The following is a 21853-nucleotide window of genomic DNA, read 5'->3' as shown; positions in this document are numbered from 1 at the left end:
CAGGATTGTGACACTTCTGGCCAAAAAAAAAATGGCACAAAAAAATCCAAGTCCAGGCACTCAAGTGGGTTTGAAAAATGTAAAAGGCCTTTAATTTAATGGGCGACATTCATTAAAATTACACCATCGCGTATCAGCTTGCGCCTTCTTCAGGGTGCAGTGACACAAAGACAAACAGAGTAATCATGGTTGCAATTACTAGAAATGTACACAGGTGAGCAAGAGTGAAACATGCAAAGTTTGTTCTGACCTGTAGGGGCAGTACTCAGTGAATACAAGACAGGAAGTACAAACATGAGAACCTCCCATGTGCGACATTTTTTCTCTCTAGCCTCTAGAGGCACCAAACAGCAAACACATAGAGAGAAATATGAAAAAATAAATATAAGAACAAGATCCCTGAAACAACACAAACCCTGTTAGGGGTGGTGTAGGCAAAGGAGGATAAAATCCACACTAAGAATTAAACATTAAAGTACAGCATTTAGCATTAGTGAAGACATTATGGCAGAGATAATGAGAAGTTGCAAAAGTAGTAAAACTGAGGAAACCACTTCGTAGCACATTTAGAAAAAATGTTGAGAATATCTAATCCTTAAAGGAAAAAGCACATCTATACAATAGGACTGAAGCAATGACTACAAGAAAGATGTGAGATCAAAGTCTTCATTGAGGCCAGGGTAACTGGTGCCTTTAAGGGCATAAATCCAGTATGCCTCCCTTTGTTTGAGGCGTTTGATTTTTTATGTTTCCACTGCGAATAGCATACCTGTGTTCAGCCACAGGTATGCTATTCGCAGTGGAAACATGAATTATCCAATGGCTAAACACTACAAGGAGGCCAAACATGGAAGTGATGCAACTCTAAGAGTGTCAGGTATTGAGGCCATCAGCTTTGATGCCAGGGGTGGGGACATAATCAAACGCCCTAGTAATTGCAACCATGATTACTCTGTTTGTCTTTGTGTCACTGCACCCTGAAGAAGGCGCAAGCCGATACGCGTTGGTGTAATTTTAATGAATGTCGCCCATTAAATTAAAGGCCTTTTACATTTTTCAAACCCACTTGAGTGCCTGGACTTGGATTTTTTTGTGCCATTTTTTTTTGGGCCAAAAGTTTTCCTCTTATTTTGAAAAATCTTGTACACTTGAACCCTAACCCTTGAACCACTGAATGGTGAAGTAAACCTGATAACTAATAGTCTAAACTTGATGTATAGTTAAATAAACTTAACAAGAAAAGAAGTATACTTGTATAATGAAAAGAACTTGGTGAGCTTCAGTTGTCCTTTCTTTAATACACTGAACAAAAATAGAATTCTACAATTCTACAGTTTCATTTAGCAGACGCTTTTATCCAAAGCAACGTACAACACAAGCAAGAATTTAGACTTAAGGAAAAAACCCTTAGTAAGTGCAAAAAGTGCTTCAGGTGCAGGTGTGATTGGTCACAGGTATTGCCGTCTAGTGGCAGAAGAAGTGCCGCACAGCCCCCCACCCCCTTTTTTTTTTTTGGAAACCAAAGTAATAACCAGTAGCGATCTCAGCATCTGAGATTCAGCAATCTCAGTATCACTACTTACAATGACAGTCAACATACAACATCACACAACTTTGTCAGTGCTAGATAATCAATAAGTGCTGGGTTTTGGACCATCCGACTTAATCTACCCCAAAGGGCAAAGAGGAGAAGAGTCAGGTTAAGTGCCGAGGTGTTCTCGGAACAATTGAGTTTTCAATTGTCTCTTAAAGGTAGAAAGGGACTCAGCAGATCGCACAGAGTTTGGAAGTTTGTTCCACCATTTGGGAACAACAGAAGAAAAGAGTCTGGCTATAGATTTAGAGCCGTGCTGGGCTGGAAGCACCGGGCGTCTTTCGCATGCAGAGCGTAGTGGGCGAGAAGAAGAGTAGACCTGGATCAGGGATTCCAGGTAGGCTGGAGCAGTTCTTGTGATTGTTTTGTAAGCCAAGAGAAGTGCTTTGAATTTGATCCTGGCTGCCACTGGAAGCCAGTGAAGAGAAATTAGCAGCGGGGTGACATGTGCTCTTTTGGGCTGGTTGAAGACCAGACGTGCTGCTGCGTTCTGGATCATCTGAAGAGGTTTGAATGAGCATGCAGGGAGGCCTGCCAGAAGAGAGTTGCAGTAGTCAATGCGTGAGATCACAAGAGCCTGAACCAGAAGCTGTGTGGCCTGTTGGGTCAGGAAGGGTCTGATCTTCCTGATGTTGTAGAGGGCATAACGACAAGACCGAGAAACTGAGGCCACATGAACCTTAAAGGTCAGCTGGTCATCGATCATGACACCCAGGTTTCTGGCTGAGTTTGTGGGCACAAGTAGGCTCGAGTCAAGTTGGACACTGATCCGGGGCTGAACAGATGGACAAGCTGGAAAGACCATGAGTTCGGTCTTAGACAGATTTAGCTGAAGGTGGCCTTCTTTCATCCATGTGGAGATATCAGCCAGACACGCTGATATCCGAGCTGAGACCGTTCTGTCATCAGGTGGAAAGGAGAGGAAGAGCTGAGTGTCATCAGCATAGCAGCGGTAGGAGAAACCGTGGGAGTGGATCACTGCACCGAGTGAGGTGGTGTACAGAGAGAAGAGTAGGGGACCAAGCACCGACCCCTGAGGAACCCCTGTCGATAGGCCATGTGACCTAGACACCTCTCCTCGCCATGACACTCTGAAGGAGCTGCCTGTGAGGTAGGACTTGAACCACCATAGGACAGAACCTGAGATGCCGAGCTCAGAGAGTGTGGAGAAGAGGATTTGATGGTTCACCATGTCAAAGGCAGCAGACAGGTCCAGCAGCAGTAGGACAGAGGATTGACCAGCAGCTCGAGCCAGTCTCAGTGACTTGGTGACTGACAGGAGTGCAGTCTCAGTGGAGTGGTCACACCTGAAGCCAGACTGAAAGGAGTCGAGTAGGTTGTTGTTCCGCAAGTGTTCAGAGACCTGGTTAAATACTGCACGCTCCAGTATTTTCGACAGAAATGGTAGAAGTGAGACTGGCCTGTAGTTTTCAACCTGGGCGGGGTTGAGATTAGGCTTTTTGAGCAGTGGGGTGACATGGGTTTGCTTAAAAGTAGCAGGAAAAGTGCCAGTTTTTAGGGAGGACTGCAGGTTTGATAGTGGGCAGGATGGTCTGCAGGATGCGGGTGGGTATTGGATCGAGAGGACATGTTGTAGGTTTTGAGCTCAGAAGAAGTCTGGAGACCTCATCCTCAGTCAGAGGAGCGAAAGAGCAGAGTGAAGCTGCAGTAGTGGGTTTGAGCTGACTGGGCCGGTCAGGCTCAGAGAACTGGTTGCTGATTGCAGCCACGTTTTCAGTGAAAAAGGAGGAGAACATGTCTGGAGTCAGTGTAGGGGAGGGCTGAGCAGCTGGAGGAGAAAGCAAGGAGTTAAACACCATAAACAGTTTTCTGGAGTCAGTAGCAGCACAGATCTTGTTCTGATAGAAGGCTTTCTTAGTGGACTGCAAGGAAGAGGTAAAGGAAGCAAGTTTCTGTTTGTATGAGGACAAATCAGTGGGTTCTTGGGATTTACGCCACTTTCTTTCTGCTGCCCTGAGTCCAGTTCTTTGTTCTCTCAGGACTTCAGAGAGCCATGGACTTAATTGTTTTTTCTTGGCTGGTTTGGACACCAGGGGGCAGAGTTTGTCCAGAGAGGATGCCAGAGAGGAACAGAGTGTTTCTGTAGCCTCATTAACAGAAAGTGAGGAGAAGTGTGAGTGGTCAGGCATGGCAGAGCTCACCTCATCAGACAGCTGTGCTGCTGTGAGGGACTTATGGTTTCTGCGGAGAGAAATTGTATGGTCAAGAAATGGTCTGACAGGTGTAGTGGGGTAACTGTCACATCTGCTATGGAGCAGTTACGAGTCAGCACCAAGTCAAGGACTTTACCAGCTTTGTGGGTGGGAGGAGAAGGAGCTAGTACAAGTGCAAAGGAGGAGAGTAGTGCCAGAAAGTTGTTTGCCAGAGTACTGTCAATGTGAATGTTCATGTCTCCCATGACAATAAGTGATGTGCCATCATCAGGGATGTCAGAGAGTAACATGTCCATTTCAGAGACAAAGCCATCCAGATTACCCCCTGGTGGGCGGTACACAACCAGAATATATGCTTTGACAGGAGCAGTGACATTTAGAGCATGATATTCAAATGTTGTGTTGCTGCTCAACGGGCGCAGTGTGGAAAAAGACCAGTTGTCAGGAATGAGCACGCCAGCACCGCCTCCTTGTCCAGTGGAGCGAGGGGTGTGGCTTAGCGCAGCGGACTCAGAGAGTGCAGCTGGTGTAGCTGAGTTTTCTGGGCGGATCCATGTCTCAGTCAGGGCTAGGACCTGAATGTCTGAGAGTTTCACCAGTGAACTGATGAATTCTGTCTTGTTAACTGCGGACTGACAGTCCCAAAGACCAAAGGTAAGTGAGTGTGGGCTGGGACCACTTTCTGGGAGAGCGGACAGGTTTCAAAGATTGCGTGTACGGCAGACTGTGCGTCTTTTCCGGTTGCCGATAATGACCGGGATGCATGAGAGACACATTGTGCGTTGTGCGTTAGACTGAAAGCAGACTGAAAACAGAAACGCAACAATTTTGTTTTTGCTCCCATTTTTCACGAGCTGAACTCAAAGACCTAAAGCATTTTTCTAAAAACACAAAAGACACATTTCTCTCAGATTTTGTTCACAGATCCGTCTAAATCTGCGTCAGCGAGGCTAGAGATAATCCATCCCACCTCACAGGTGTGGCAGATCAGGATGCTGATTGGACAGGTGATTATTGCACAGGTGCGCCTCAGGCTGGACACAGTAAAGGCCGCTCTGAAATGTTCGGTTTTACGGCACAACACCACAGACGTCGCAGGTTTTGGGGGAGCGTGCAGTCGGTGTGCTGACTGCAGGAATGTCCATCAGAGCTGTTTCCCGTGAATTGAATGTCCGTTTCTCTACCATAAGCCGTCTCCAAAGGCGTTTCAGACAATTTGGCAGTACATCCGACCAGCCTCACAACCGCCGAGCAGGCGTGACCCGCCCTGGCCCAGGACCTCCACACCAAGACCAGCCACCCGCACAGCTGCTGCAACAGTCGGTTTGCATAAACAAAGAATTTTTGCACAAACCATCAGAAACCGTCTCAGGGAAGCTCGTCTGCGCGCTCGTCGTCCTCATCGGGGTCTCAACCTGACCGCAGGGCATCTTAACCAACCTCAGTGGGCAAATGCTCACATTCGCTGGCGTCTGGCACGCTGGAGAGGTGTTCTGTTCATGGATGAATCCCGGTTTCACTGTTCGGGGCGGATGGCGGACAGCGTGCGTGGCGTCGTGTGGGTGAGTGGTTTGCTGATGTCGATGCTGCGGATCGAATTGCCCATGGCGGCGGTGGGGTTATGGTATGGGCCGGCGTATGTTATGGACAACGAACACAGGTGCATTTTATTGATGGCATTTTGATTGACGGAGATTTTGTGCCATTGATCCACGACCACCACGTCACGCTGCAGCGCGATGATGCGCGGACACATGCTGCAAAGATCTGCACACGAGTCCTGGAAGCTGAAAACATCCCAGCTCCTGCATGGCCAGCATACTCGCCGGACATGTGACCCTTTGAGCATGTTCGGGATGCTCCGGATCAGCGTATACGACAGCGTGTTACACTTCCTGCCGATATCCAGCGACTTGGCACATCCACTGAGGAGGACCAGCGCTCCTCAGGCCACAATCAACACCCCGATCAGCTCTGTACGGAGCAGCTGTGAGAACTGCGCGAGACAAACAGGGGTCACACCAGATACTGAACGGTCCTCTGACCCCCCAGACCCCCCAATAAAGCAAAAACCGAACCTTTCAGAGTGGCCTTTACTGCGTCCAGCCTGAGGCGCACCTGTGCAATAATCACCTGTCCAATCAGCATCCTGATCTGCCACACCTGTGAGGTCAAGTCAAGTCAGTTTTATTTATATAGCCCATTATCACAAAACATGGTTTGCCTCAGAGGGCTTTACAGTGTACGACATCCCTCTGCCCTTAGACCCTCACATCACCCGAGGAAAAACTCCCCAAAAAGAACCCCTGTAACGGGGAAAAAAAAGGAAGAAACCTCAGGAAGAGCGGTAGAGGATAGTGAGGGATCCCTCTTCCAGGACGGACAGACGAGCAATAGATGTCGCAAATAGCAAATGAAATACAATCATGGCAAAAAAGGAAAGAGAGAGGGGGAGAGAGGGTGGGGGGACACAGCAATAACAGAAACAGATGCATGTCATATTACAATAATGGTAGGTGTGGAATTAGTAATTGCTCTCTATGATGATGTTGAGAGAGATGATAACAGTCTCATGCATATGTGAAAGGGAGTTGTCCAAAGGCAAGATCACAGCATCGGCGCAACCAGGACCAGACCACGATCAGGGCGAGCGGGGGGCACAGAATCAGTACAGCCAGAGCACGAGCACAACCAAAGGCAGGGTCGCAGCATCAGCACAGCTATCACCACGGTCAGGCACAGTCAAGGTTACGGCCAGGATCCAGGGAAACTAGGAAACAAGGGAGCAGGAATGCTCCCGAGAGGCAGCAGGATTAGCGTAGTGCAGTTCAACAGACCCAGGCTCTGTAATCGCGAGCCCCAGGTAGTGAGAGTACCACAGGGCTATCACAGAGCTAAGCTAAGCTTGCACATGGCAATGCAGTAAACAGACATGCATGATTTCTGATGGCGGCATTGAGAGAAGGAAAGGAGCTCAGCGTATCAGGGGAAGTCCCCCGGCAGGTTAAACCTATGTCAGCCTAATTATGGGCTGGTCCAGGCAGCCTGAGCCAGCCCTGATTATAAGCTTTATCAAAGAGGAAGGTCTTAAGTCTACCCTTAAAAGTTGAAACGGTGTCTGCCTCCCTGACCGAAAATGGAAGATGGTTCCATAGGAGAGGAGCGTGGTAGCTGAAGGCTCTGGTTCCTAACCTACTTTTTTTTTGGGAAATTTTGGGAACCACAAGTAACCCTGCGTTTTCAGAGCGCAGTGATCTTGAGGGTTGGTAAGGAACTATGAGCTGTGACAGATAAGACGGAGCCTGAACATTTAGAGCTTTGTAAGTAAGGAGGAGGATTTTAAATTCAATCCTGGATTTCACAGGGAGCCAGTGCAGAGAAGCTAAAACAGGAGAAATATGATCCCTTTTCTTGGTTCCCATTAAAACATGAGCAGCAGCGTTCTGCACCAGCTGGAGAGACCTAAGAGATTTGTTGGGGCAACCAAATAATAGGGAATTACAGTAATCCAGCCTAGAGGTGACAAATGCATGTACTAATTTTTCAGCATCTGTTTGGGATAGGATATGTCTAATTTTTGCGATGTTACGCAAGTGAAAGAAAGCCGTCCTTGAAGTTTGTTTTATATGGGAGGCAAAGGATAAATCCTGGTCAAATAAAACTCAGAGGTTCCTTACAGTTGTGCTAGAGGCCAAGGTAATGCCATCTAGAGAAATTACAAATTACAATAATTACAATTATTGTTGGAAAAGGAGCTTCTGAGGTGTTTTGGGCCAAGAACAATAACTTCAGTTTTGTCTGAATTCAACATCAGGAAATTACGGCTCATCCAGGCTTTTACGTCCTTAAGAGATGTTTGAAGTCTAGATAGCTGATCAGTTTCATCTGGTTTCATAGATAGATATAATTGCGTATCATCAGCATAACAATGGAAATTTAAGGAATGTTTTCTAATTATGTTGCCTAGAGGAAGCATATATAAAGTGAAAAGGATTGGTCCAAGCACCGAACCTTGTGGCACTCCAAAGCAGACCTTTGTATGTGCGGAGGGTTGATCATTGATGTGAACAAATTGGGAACGATCTGATAAGTATGACTTAAACCAGGCTAGTGACGTTCCTTTAAGGCCAATTGAGGTTTCAAGTCTGTGCAGTAAGATTTGATGGTCAATGGTGACAAATGCAGCACTAAGATCTAATAGGATTAAAACAGAGACCAGACCCGTGTCAGAAGCGATAAATAAGTCGTTATTAATTTTTACTAGTGCCGTCTCTGTGCTATGATGAACTCTGAAGCCTGACTGAAAGTCCTCGAATAAACTGTTGTCTCGGAGAAAGTCACAGAGCTGATGAGCAACCACTCTCTCAAGGATTTTAGAAATAAAGGGGAGATTAGATATCGGTCTATAGTTAGCTAAAATCTCAGGATGGAGAGTGGGCTTCTTTAGAAGAGGTTTAATGACAGCTACTTTAAAAGACTGGGGTACATAACCTGTTAACAAAGACGCGTTGATTATATCTAATAAAAAGTTGTCTAATAAAGGCAAAACTTCCTTAAGGAGCTTAGTTGGGATGGGGTCTAGCAGGCATGTTGATGGCTTAGATGCAGAAACCAAAGTATAGAGTTGATGAAGGTCAATGGGGGAGAAATGGTCTAGATAAATTTCGGGCCTTGCTGCCATATCTAGGCTATCTGAGTTCGGGGTCAGGTCAGTTGAGGGTAAGAGGTGATGGATTTTATCTCGAATAGTTATGATTTTATTATTAAAGAAATTCATAAAGTCGTCACTGCTGAGGGCTGAAGGAATACAGGGCTCTATAGAGCTGTGACTCTGAGTCAACCTGGCTACAGTGTTGAAAAGAAACCTGGGATTGTTTTTGTTTTCCTCAATTAGTGATGAATAATAGTTTGCCCTGGCATGGCGGAGGGCCTTCTTATAGACTTTAAGACTGTCCAGCCAGACTAAATGGGACTCTTCCAGTTTGGTTGAACGCTAATGTCTTTCAAATTTTCGCGATGTTTGTTTCAATTTGCAAATCTGGAGGTTAAACCATGGGGCTAATTTTCTTTGTTTCATTATTTTCTTCTTGAAGGGTGCAACAGTGTCGAGAGCTGATCGCAGTGAGCCAGTAGCATTATCGATGAGACAGTCAATTTGGGAATGACTTGGTAATGGTAATGATGTCAAAGCAGAAGGAATTAGTTTCTTAAATTTAGCCACTGCTGAATCAGATAGACATCTAGAAGAGTAGCTCTTACTGAGAGGCTTGTAGTCAAGTAATAAAAAATTGAAAGTTATCAAATAATGGTCTGACGGAGCAGGAATCTCAGGAAAGATTAATAAATCTGCAATATCAATGCCGTATGCAAGGACTAAATCGAGGGTGTGATTGTAGCGGTGGGTGGGTTTATGTACACACTGACTGAAGCCTATTGAATCCAACAGTGTGGAGAAAGCAGAGCTAAGGCTATCACTATTAACATCCATGTGAATGTTAAAATCCCCTACGATAATAATTTTGTCTGATTTGAGCACTAAACTTGATATAAGCTCAGAGAATTCAGATAGAAATTCAGAGTATGGGCCGGGGGCGCGGTACACTATGACAAACAGAATTGGCTGTAAAGTTTTCCAGGATGGGTGAGAAAGACTAAGAAAAAGGCTTTCAAATGAATTATAGTTTAGCTTAGCCTTAGTGTGAATTGCTAAGCTTGAATCAAAAATAGCAGCGACTCCCCCTCCTCGGCCAGTGTCCCGCGCAACGTGACTATTTATATGACCAGGAGGAGTGGATTCATTCAGGCTAACGTACTCTTCAGGACAGAGCCAGGTCTCAGTGAGGCAGAATAAATCAATATGGTTATCCGATATTAAATCAGTGACTAAATGAGCCTTGGTTGATAAGGATCTAACGTTCAAGAGTCCGCATTTAATTCTCCTGTTATGATGCTGTATGACAGGAGATGAGTTAATTTTTATGAGATTTTCATGTACAACTCCCCTTTTTTTATTTTAGCATTAAACAAATGAAGTGGTCGGGGGACAGACATTGTTTTTATAACATTTACATTATGGGTGTGTGACTGTGCTAGAGGAAGCTCAGAGAAGCGTGTAAGACTGCGACTCTGAAACCTGGTCCCAACTCTGGTTTGTCATGGCTTTGGGCCTCTAATAAAATCGGCCAGATTCTTAGAGAGGAGAGCGGCTCCATCCAAAGTGGGATGGATGCCGTCCCTCCGGATAAGACCAGGTTTACCCCAAAAGGAGCACCAATTATTAACAAAGCCCACATCATTTGCTGGACATCTCCACGACAACCAGCGGTTGAGTGCTGACATGCAGCTAAACATGTCATCACTGGTCACATTGGGGAGGGGTCCAGAGAAGATTACGGTGTCCGGGTTAGGGTTAGGGTTAGCCCTAACCCTAACCCTAACCCTCTTGGCGTACTCACACACTGACTCTATGTTAATTTTAGTGACCTCCGATTGACGTAACCGGGTGTCATTGCCGCCAACGTGAATAACACGTTGGTGGGACGGATTATCTCTGCACAGAGAAGCCTCGCTGACGCAGATTTAGACGGATCTGTGAACAAAATCTGAGAGAAATGTGTCTTTTGTGTTTTTAGAAAAATGTTTTAGGTCTTTGAGTTCAGCTCATGAAAAATGGGAGCAAAAACAAAAGTGTGTCATTTATATTTTTGTTCAGTGTAAAAATATTTATTACACTAATCTGGTCACACGGGCAGAGACAAACCAAGACTTAAAGGAACAGAAGAGTCATGAACTTTAGTTTCATCAAACTCCATTTCAGACGTCACACAGCTGTGCCTAAACTATGTAATCAGGACAGCGACAAGGTCTCGCTCTGACAATATCGAAACACTCAGATTTATTGGAGACAGTGGAGGATTCAAAAATCATGATGAAATTATTCTATACATCACACAATTACTCATGATTACATTTACATTATTAGAAAGTTATTTTGTACATCACTGGTCATCAACTCAGACTTCATTTAATCCAAATAAAGATGGACTTTATTTAGTCTGATTATCATTTTATAACTCAGATTAGATCCTATCTGAATAAAGTTTGACTTTATTTAGTCTGATTATTTTGTCATAATTCAGATTAATTAACTTTTGTTACTCCTTATTACTTGAGGTTTGTCAAAAATAAAACAGAAGAAGAGAAATAAAAGTTCTGATGAGAAATGAATCAGTTTTATCTCTCTGATTTAATCAGAATTTTGTCATTAATTAAAATGTAAAATTTAGTGACTTATCTCGTACTTCAGAGTCATTCACGTCTTCAGTCTGTTTCTGCTTGTTAGCGAATTGGTTAACGAACCTTTGGAGGTGGAGCAGTCCTCCTCCAGCAGTTTGACGTCGTACCAGTATCCTCTTCTCAGACTGGTGTCGCTCCGTAACCGTGACAACGCCAGGTTGGCCGCCGCCGAGGGCATCGCCCGCGAGAACATGGGGTCACATGACCACGGACCAATCAGAGCCAGCTTGAAGGTCGCTGTCTGGACTTCATTAATGCATAGCAACCACAGACACGCCCCTAGCAACCACATGAGAAGTTGCATTGTGGTGACCTGCAGAACATAAACAATAAACAACAATAAACAACAATAGAAACAGATTGTTGAGCTCATTTAGAACTCCAACATCCATCCATCCATCATCCTTCCATCCATCCATCCATCATCCCTCCATCCATCATCCATCCATCCATCCATCATCCATCCATCCATCCATCCATCATCCCTCCATCCATCATCCATCCATCCATCCATCCATCATCCATCCATCCATCCATCCATCCATCATCCCTCCATCCATCATCCATCCATCATCCATCCATCCATCCATCCATCCATCATCCCTCCATCATCCATCCATCCATCATCCCTCCATCCATCATCATCATCCATCATCCATCCATCCATCCATCCATCCATCCATCCATCCATCATCCATCCATCCATCATCCATCCATCCAGCTATCATCCATCCATCATCCATCCATCCATCCATCATCCCTCCATCCATCCATCCATCATCCATCCATCCATCATCCATCCATCCATCCATCATCCATCCATCCATCATCCATACATCATCCATACATCCATCATCCCTCCATCCATCCATCCATCGATCCATCCCTTTCTGTCCTCTTATCTGAGGCCGGGTCGTGGGGGCAGCAGGCTGAGCAGAGCACTCTGAGCTCCTCACCCTATCTCTAAGGCTGAGCCCAGCCGCCTTCTGGGGGAAGCCCATCAGGCCGCTTGTATCCACGATCTCATTCTTTCGGTCAGAGCTCATGACCAAAGGTGAGGGTCGGACCACAGATGGACCGGTAAGTCCAGATCTCAGCTCTCTCTGAGTCGGCTCAGCTCCTTCTTAACCATGACAGTCAAACTCCCGCATCACTGCAGACGCCGCACCGAAGCGTCCGTACATCTCACGCTCTGCTCTACACTAACCCTCACTCAGTCCAAACTGATCTTCAGGAATAAACAACAAACTATAAACAAAAATAGAGACAATAAACAACAACAGGAACAGTGTTGCTTTCAATGTGCCAATGTTTCACACTCTCAGAGAAAAAAGGGCTGCGGTTCTGCCCAGAACCTTTTGGAAAACATTCTGGAAAAGCTTTTTTTAAGAAAAATCTTAACAATGAAAACCATCAGAACAAAGTGACATTTAAAAAACAGATTCACTCTCGCATTTAGAAAAGACACTGAATGCACCACCGTTAAAATTTGATTTGATGTTTGTTCAAGTACGGACTGAACCAAAAAAAAATCACCTCATTTTTATCAAAGCATTTTAAAAACTTTTCTTCATATTTTACTCTGTTTCTTTGACTTTTTAAAGAAGTTTAAATCAGTCAGTTTTTGTTTCGTTTGAACCTCAGGAACACTTTTAAATAAACATTTACCCCAAACCTTAAAAACAAGCCAAATGTGTGTTTTCTAAACTTTTACTGAACATTTGATTAATTCAAACACGTCAAAGCCTGGAAAACACACACACACACTCACACACACTCATTCAAACACACACACACACACACACACACACACACACACACACACACACACACACACACAAACACACACACATCACACACACTTTCAAACACACACACACACATCACACACACACACACTTTCAAACACACACACACACATCACACACACACACACACACACACACACACACACACACACACACATCACACACACTTTCAAACACACAAACACATCACACACACATTCAAACACACATCACACACACTCACACACATTCAAACACACACACACACACACAACATTCACACACAGATTCACACACTCACACACACACAACATTCACACACACATTCACGCACTGGTGGCCATGGCGACCGTGGAGGTGCCACCTGCTGATCAGGTAATCAGGTCCAGTTTGGAGTTCGGTATCTTGACTTGTGTTGACAGCGGATCGAACTCGAGCTTCTGATTGGTGGACGACGTGTCGACCTGCTTTAGTTCCTTCTGCTGTTTTAGTGCAGAACTTCTGTTATTAGCTATAACAAGTTTTAATTTCTTTGGACCAAAAGTGAACAAAAAACTGCATCATCTGCATAGAGGGTTATCTTTTCTGACTGTGAACCACAGCGTGTGTGTGTCTGTGTGTGTGTGTGTGTGTCTGTGTGTGTGTGTGTGTGTGTGTGTGTGTGTCTGTGTCAGTGTGTGTGTGTGTGTGTGTGTGTGTGTGTGTGTGTGTGTGTGTGTGTGTGTGTGTGTGTGTGTGTCAGTGTGTGTGTGTGTGTGTGTGTGTGTGTGTGTGTGTGTGTGTGTGTGTGTGTGTGTGTGTGTGTGTGTGTGTGTGTGTGTGTGTGTGTGATGTGTGTGTGATGTGTGTGTGTGTGTGTGTGTGTGATGTGTGTGTGTGTGTGTGTGTGTGTGTGTGTGTGTGTGTGTGTGTGTGTGTGTGTGTGTGTGTGTGTGTGTTGGGTATAATCCAGATTTCTGGTGTATTTTTAACTGCCGATCAGCTCAGGATTAAACACTCAGCACCTTCAGCACAGTGGTGACCAAAACTCTGACTGTATTCAGATTTCAAACTTTATTAACAAGAGCTCAGATTAACCCTTTAGGCCCCGAATTAATGTCACACACACTCATATCGCTCTGCACACAAAATGTACTTTTCAAAATGAAACTTTAAATCAATATACATTAATATGACGTTTACTTGACTGAGATTATTTTTTTTTAACCAAAATCAGTCCTAATCATTAATATCATGTGTTCATTATTTTTCAGAATTGTAACCCTTTAAATGCCAGGTTTTTGTCATGATGCCACCATGTGTAGCTGCTGACAGTCTGGGATATGTCAGTGATCAGCAGCTACATTGACTGTGACAGGTCACCTAGTGGAAATAGCATGTATTTCCTCCATATGCCAAACATGGTCAAAATGACCTCATCAGGGTTAGGGTTAGGGTTAGGGTTAACCCTAACCCTTAACCCAAAATGACAAATTCAGAGTCAAAAGCCCAGAATGACACCCAGAAATAATACAAGTCCTGTTTTTCTGCTCTGATGGCTGTGGGATCAAAAATGTCAGTTTGAATGGGTTTCAATGGAGCATTTTTGGACCTGAACAGTCTGAATGTAACTATTTAGTTTCCACAGTGTATTTTAGACTTATTGTAGGAGCTGAGCTGCAAATTCACTGATTACACTCAAATACACAATCTGGACTACATTTAGGACACATGCATCAACACACACACAATTATCACAACAGGAAGAAGACAAGAGACTAAAATGAGACAAACAGTCACTAAAGGGTTAATAACAAACAGTCCTCGACCTAAAACTGATCCAGAATCAGACATCAGGAGAACCAGCTGAGCAGCTTAACTTCACTGATCATCAAACCTTCAGCACACATTGATCAATCACTGAGTGAATAACAGACCCCGACGGTCACCTGTCGACAGGTAAACCTCTGAGCAGACTCTGTGCTGCGTTACTATGGAAACTGCAGAGAATTACTCAGATGGTTTCTGCTGTATTTGTGCTGTTGGGTTTCTGTAAAGGTGTTGGGGTCAGACCGATCACGACTCAAAATAAAATCTCTCCTCACAGAAAACTAAACTGCAGCAGTTAATCAACAACAAATAATCAATGAAAAATAATCAATAATCTTCAGAAGCCCAGGAGGAGAAAAAGTTCCCGACAGGATGCGACTAACAGGGTTCACACGCATTTTGACCAATACATTTCCATGACTTTTCCATGAGTTTCCATGACTTTTCCTTTTTTTCTCCATGACTTTAAGGAAAATGTGAAAGATCAGAAAAAGTTCACAGAAGCAGAAACATCCAGACAACAAAAAGGTTTGAAGCTGGACAACAGATACTTCATGAATATTTGATTTAATTACCATCATGGACAAAGTTATATTAATTAGTCGTGAGTGTTTGTCAAATGTGCTGAGTGTTTTTTTCTGTTAATTTTAAAAAACAAACATTTTCTGAAACGACCAGCAATTCCTCTCATCGGATCTTTTTCATCACTATATCACAGATTTTAATTTCGTAATATTTAAAAATAATGAATTCGGGGGGGGGACCTGTGTTTCTTTTATTCGGGTTCAGAGGACAAAAACAGTCACACATCTGCATGTCAAAGCTGCCTGTTTGTTTTCTGACATCAGGAGACGTTCACTGAACCACCGAAACCACCGAAGATTATTAAGACTGCTGTTTCCTCAACCAGAGGTCAGCAGAACGACCTCTGTGGTCTGAACGCTTTTCACAGATAGTTGTCTGTCCCTCAGTGTGAGACAGGTAGGTGTCCCTCTGTCTGTCCCTCAGTGTGAGACAGGTAGGTGTCCCTCTGTCTGTCCTCCAGTGTGAGACAGGTAGTTGTCCCACTGTCTGTCCCTCAGTGTGAGACAGGTAGTTGTCCCTCTGTCTCAGAGTCTGATCTCACAGATTGGACCCAGCTGACTGAGGTGACCTTTGACCTCTAAATCTTCACTTGCTAATGCTAAAGAGCACTGAGAACGCCAAGTATAACAACAATGCTAACGCTCTTAAGACAAGCTGCGAGGCACACAGAGGACATGATGACATCACTACCCAGAGGGACAGTGTCCGCTGTGATGTCATCACCACATCACCACCCAGAGGGACGGCATCTGATATCATTTTGTTGTATTCAGCAGCTCAGCTTTGACACACCTGTACCTATGACATCATCAACACACCTGTACCTGACTGTGACATCATCATCATCAACACACCTGAACCTATGACATCATCAACACACCTGAACTTATGACATCATCGACACACCTGAACCTTACAAATAAATTGAGTAAAAGTTTGAATAAATGAAATAAAAGTTTGAATAAAAGTTTGAATAAAAGGAATGGAAGTTTGTATTCGTGACACTGACCTGCGGCTGACAGGTCTGTCCCCTCGTTTTTTGGCATTCACAATTTTGGGGATTACTTAATTTCATACAGATCACTTTTAATACTTACTACACTATAGTTGCTTTATGGCTTCAATTAATTTTACCATTTAAAAAAAAAACTTCTAATATTCGGGTGAATGTGAATGATAAATTCAAAGTTAATCTATTCAAGATAGTATTTACTTTTTTCTTGAAGGAATTTTGCCTAAATGTCGAACTATCAGTAAACTCAGATCGTTTTGTGCTTGTCGTGAGTTAGTTGAAGAGGGAAGTTTAACACGATTTCCTGGTCATGTCATCAATTATTTGTCACAACGAGGCAGAAGACCAGTTTTTCACAGCTAATCAGCAGAAGATGGATTTTAAATAACTGCCTGTCAGTGAAAACAAGGTGAAGTACATGTTGCCGTAAAACAACACCATGGAACAGAAATGACTTCGTAACGACTCATCGAGTCAATGACGTTAGGGATGAATTATATCGAAAAAACAAGATGGCATCACACACGCGCACACACACACACACACACACACACACACACACACACGCACACACGTTCACACACTGTTGGTGGAGGCGAACATTCAAGGCGCCACCTGCTGCTCAGTTTTTAAACATTCATAAACATTAACCCACCGATGAATTAGCCGTCAGGAGCAGTTTGGTGCACAGTTTATTTGGACATGTTGACCAGAAGATCGAAGAATGCAGATTTACGAAGGTTTCTAAAGTCAAAGTAGAACATTCTGACTCTCTGTGATAAAGCTTATAGTCAGGGCTGGCTCAGACTCTCCTCTTTGATAAAGCCTATAGTCAGGGCTGGCTCAGACTCTCCTCTTTGATAAAGCCTATAGTCAGGGCTGGCTCAGATTCTCCTCTTTGATAAAGCCTATAGTCAGGGCTGGCTCAGACTCTCTTTGATAAAGCCTACAGTCAGGGCTGGCTCAGACTCTCTTTGATAAAGCCTACAGTCAGGGCTGGCTCAGACTCTCCTCTTTGATAAAGCCTATAGTCAGGGCTGGCTCAGACTCTCCTCTTTGATAAAGCTTGCCATGGACCAGCCCCTAGTTAGGCTGATATAGTCTGTCAGAGGCCTTCCTGTGACACAAGGAGCTGTAAATTCCTCTGAGAGAAACTGTGATTTGTGATATTGGACTTTAAAAATCAAACTGAACTAAAATTGAACTGAATGTAAAACATCTGTAAAATCTTTCCAGTAATGACAGATGAAAAATTTTCTGACTTACAAGAAAAGACAGATTTTTGTCTCTAGATATAAACATTTTCATCAGATATCATCATCAAACAGTCTGAAGGTAAAATCAGAGACAAGGAGGTTAACCTGATGCCTTAAATCCAATCACAGTAAATCTGAATGCTGTAAATTTGATTTGTCAGAACGAGCATGCAGCTCTCTGATTGGCTGATGAAAACAAGGTCAAACTTCTCTTCATAATTCTGTCACTTTGAGTTTCAGCATCTCCTCCCGTCCGATATGAGCTTTGTTAGATACACCATTATTAATTTTATCTTTATTTTTACTAAATGTAACTTTAAAAATTCACAGCAGGTGTAACAAGTGTGACAGAGTCATTGTGATTAAAAGTATAAATACAGTATACATGCAAGGGGACTTTCTATAACACACTGAGCTCCTTTTTCCTTCTCTTACTCCCTCCATCTGAAAACGCTCATGTCTGTTTACGGCATTACTCCATGCCTCCACAGAGCGTTCCTGCTCCCTTGTATCCTTTTCACAGATCCTGGCTGCAGTCTTGGCTGCGCCTGATCCTGGTGAAAATTGTGCTGGTGTTGTGATCCTGCCTTTGGTTGTGCTCGTGCTGAGGCTGCACTGATACTGTACCCCCGGTTCACCCTGATCCTGGTCTTGGTTTTGCCGTTGCTGTGGTCCTGTCTGAAGCTGCGCCTGTGTTGTGGGTCCTGGTTGCGCCGACGCTGTGATCGTGCTTGACGCAACCTCCTACTGCCTTTATTATGAGCCACGTGTATTTAGTGATTTTACACCTATAGTTATTGCAATATGACATGCGTCTGTTGCTGTGCATCTCTCCCCCTTTCTCTCCCTCTCTCTCCCTCTTTCTTTCTCTTTCTCATTGTCATAATTGTAATTTAATTGCCATTTACGACATCTATTGCTCGTCTGTCCGTCCTGAAGAGGGATCCCTCATCATCCTCTGCTGCTCTTCCTGAGGTTTCCTCTTTTTTTTCCCGTTACAGGAGTCTTTTTGGGGAGTTTTTCCTCGGGTGATGTGAGGGTCTGAGGGCAGAGGGATGGTGCCTGCTGTAAAGCCCTCTGAGGAAAAACATGTTTTGTGAAAGTAGGATCTATAAATAAAATTGACTTGACTTGACATACAGTATTTATCTGCTTTACTAACTGCACTGAGTTTTACAGAATTTTTGTATCAGAATTTTATTTTATATTTTTTAATTAATTTATTTTTTCTCCGGTTGAATCAGGTTACTGACACTTTCTATGCACTGTTTAGTTATCGAGTGTTTATAATAACTATCTCTAATGTTAACAGTTAACCACAATTCAGTGTACAGTATAGTTTTGTATTATATATACTGTCAATAAAAACTAACTTCAATGTTAACATCCACCACAATTCAGTTTACAGTTCAGTTATCCATCAAATATGCTGTTCATAATAACTATCTCTACTGTTAACATCTAACCACAGTTTACAGTTCAGTTATCTATTACATATTTTGTCATTAAAACTGTCTCTAATGTTACAATTAACCACATTTCAGTGTACAGTTTAGTTATCTATTATATATTCTGTGTATAACTAACTCGAATGTTAACACTTAACCACCGTTCAGTTTAGTCTTTACCCATTTATATTTAAATCAGCACTTGAAATGTTTTTACATTTAATGACTTTTAAACAAACTTAAACAGCTGATTCTCCCAAACACACATACTCTAACACACACACGCACACACACGAACAATGTTTACCTTTTTTCTCACAGAGTCATCAGTCCAAACAAATTCCTTCAAAACGAGTCATTAAAAGAAAAAAGTCTTGAAATGGATGCAGAGCTGCAGAAAGTGCTGATGTCAGGTCAAACAAGAGAGAGAAAGAGACTCATTAACACACACACATACACACACACAGACACACACACACAGGATTTAGTTTAATCTTATTTAGAGTTCAGGAAGAAGTTTGGAATCAGTTTAGAGTCAGTAATGAGAGGATGACTCTGTGTGTGTGTGTGTGTGTGTGTGTGTGTGTGTGTGTGTGTGTGTGTGTGTGTGACGATCTGACCTTGTTTCCTGCAGAATATCTCTGAGGGCATTTCCCAAATGTCGTTTCCTGAATGACATCTTGGACCTGCCTGACGTCACAGGTGCTCAGTGTACCTGTACTGAACTATAACATAACTATAATATATGAAACTATACAGCTGAACTATAACGTAACTATAATATATGACAAACTATAAAACTGAACTATAACGTAACTATATGACAAACTATAAAGCTGAACTATAACGTAACTATAATATATGACAAACTATAAAGCTGAACTATAACGTAACTATAATATATGACAAACTAAAAACTGAACTATAACTATAACATATGACAAACTATAAAGCTGAACTATAATGTAACTATAATATATGACAAACTATAAAGCTGAACTATAACGTAACTATAATATATGACAAACTATAAAGCTGAACTATAACGTAACTATAATATATGACAAACTATAAAGCTGAACTATAACGTAACTATAATATATGACAAACTATAAAGCTGAACTATAACGTAACTATAATATATGACAAACTATAAAGCTGAACTATAACGTAACTATAATATATGACAAACTATAAAGCTGAACTATAACATTAAACACACTATGATGTAATTCACAGAGCATTTCAGTGATGACGTGGATCAGTAAGTGGGTTCACTGAAGTCTGTATCTGATCAGTCTGGTCAGAACGACCTGGTTTGTCCCAGTTTATCCAGGTTTGTCCCGGATCTGGTCCAGTTGTGTCTCAGCGCTGGTCAGTCTGAACTCTGTCTGTTCACGAAGGTAAAGAACGTTAATGATGAATGTCGAAAATATCACACTTTTTCAGGGACTCAGTGTTTTTTGGTGTTTCAGTGTTCTGTCGTGCTGAAGTGTTGAAGTGTTTGAGTGTGACTGTGGGTTCTCTGTTGAGGCAGATCCGTTCAGCGAATCCTCATCTGCAGTTTTACAGTGTTCTGCAGTATTACAGTGTTCTGCAGTATTACAGTGTGAGGTGTTCTGCAGTTTTACAGTGTTCTGCAGTATTACAGTGTTCTGCAGTATTACAGTGTGAGGTGTTCTGCAGTATTAGTGTTCTGCAGTATTACAGTGTTCTGCAGTATTACAGTGTTTCAGTGTTCTGCAGTATTACAGTGTTCTGCAGTATTACAGTGTTTCAGTGTTCTGCAGTATTACAGTGTTCTGCAGTATTACAGTGTTTCAGTGTTCTGCAGTATTACAGTGTTCTGCAGTATTACAGTGTGAGGTGTTCTGCAGTATTACAGTGTTCTGCAGTGTTTCAGTGTTCTGCAGTATTACAGTGTTTCAGTGTTCTGCGGTATTACAGTGTTTCAGTGTTCTGCGGTATTACAGTGTTTCAGTGTTCTGCGGTATTACAGTGTTTCAGTGTTCTGCAGTATTACAGTGTGAGGTGTTCTGCAGTATTACAGCACTGAGGTGTTTGAGTGTGGCTGTGGGTTCTGTGTTGAGGCTGATCTGTTAATCCTCATCTGGATTAGGTCCATCCTGAGAGATCACATCTTCCAGCTGGTCTGCAGCCAGGAATAGGGGCAGGATTAGACCTGCACTAACCCGCCTGGAACAGCCTGGAATAGCCTGGGACGGTTCTGCAAACTCTGACAGATGACGGTGCTGCCAGCTGGGTCAAACCGCTGCAAACACACCGAGTCACACTGAGGACAAGAACCTGGCACCATGGAACTCAGACCACTGAGAACCAAAGACAAAAGACGTGTTCATAAGGTTCTCTATAGACCAAAGAACCAAATATAAAGACCTGTGTTCATAAGGTTCTCTATAGACCAAAGAACCAAATATAAAGACCTGTGTTCATAAGGTTCTCTATAGACCAAAGAACCAAACATAAAGACATGTGTTCATAAGGTTCTCTATAGACCAAAGAACCAAACATAAAGACATGTGTTCATAAGGTTCTCTATAGACCAAAGAACCAAACATAAAGACATGTGTTCATAAGGTTCTCTATAGACCAAAGAACCAAACACAAAGACATGCAGAACACACTGCGTTATTGTTCTTGTGGTTCTTTATAATTGCGTGTTGTTGTTGTTTTTGTTAATTTACGGTTCTTATCTGTCGTCTTTAGATCAGTGATGTTCGTCAGTTTATTGAGATTTTGTTTTAAATCCTCCCTGACTGAAGCTGAAAGAACCTTTTCAGCCATCAGAGGGCAGAACAATCTAAAAATAATAATAATAAACAAATAATAACAATCTGTTGGAGATTTGTTTCTAAAATTTAAACTGAACTG

General features: G+C 42.9%; 1 protein-coding gene across 3 annotated transcripts in view; it reads right to left on the bottom strand.

Annotated features, from left to right (window-relative positions):
• Positions 1 to 19380, bottom strand: part of LOC121964767 (retinal guanylyl cyclase 2-like) — a 68111-nt gene extending 48731 nt beyond the window's left edge. For all 3 annotated transcript variants that reach the window (XM_088073695.1, XM_088073696.1, XM_088073697.1), the window contains exons 1-2: positions 19269 to 19380; positions 11128 to 11377 (exon numbers count right to left, since the gene is read on the bottom strand). In XM_088073695.1, the coding sequence (XP_087929821.1) occupies positions 11128 to 11368 (241 nt within the window). In that variant the 5' untranslated portion in view covers positions 11369 to 11377; positions 19269 to 19380. The remainder of the gene's footprint in view (positions 1 to 11127; positions 11378 to 19268) is intronic.
• Positions 19381 to 21853: the final 2473 nt, after the last annotated feature.

The sequence above is a fragment of the Plectropomus leopardus genome, chromosome 23, assembly GCF_026936395.1.
Source record: "Plectropomus leopardus strain MGB_pleo_1.0 chromosome 23, ASM2693639v1, whole genome shotgun sequence".
NCBI classification, from domain to species: Eukaryota; Metazoa; Chordata; class Actinopteri; order Perciformes; family Serranidae; genus Plectropomus; species Plectropomus leopardus.
The sequence above is the reverse complement of the archived record's forward strand: the minus strand, read 5'-3'. Positions and strand labels throughout refer to the sequence as shown.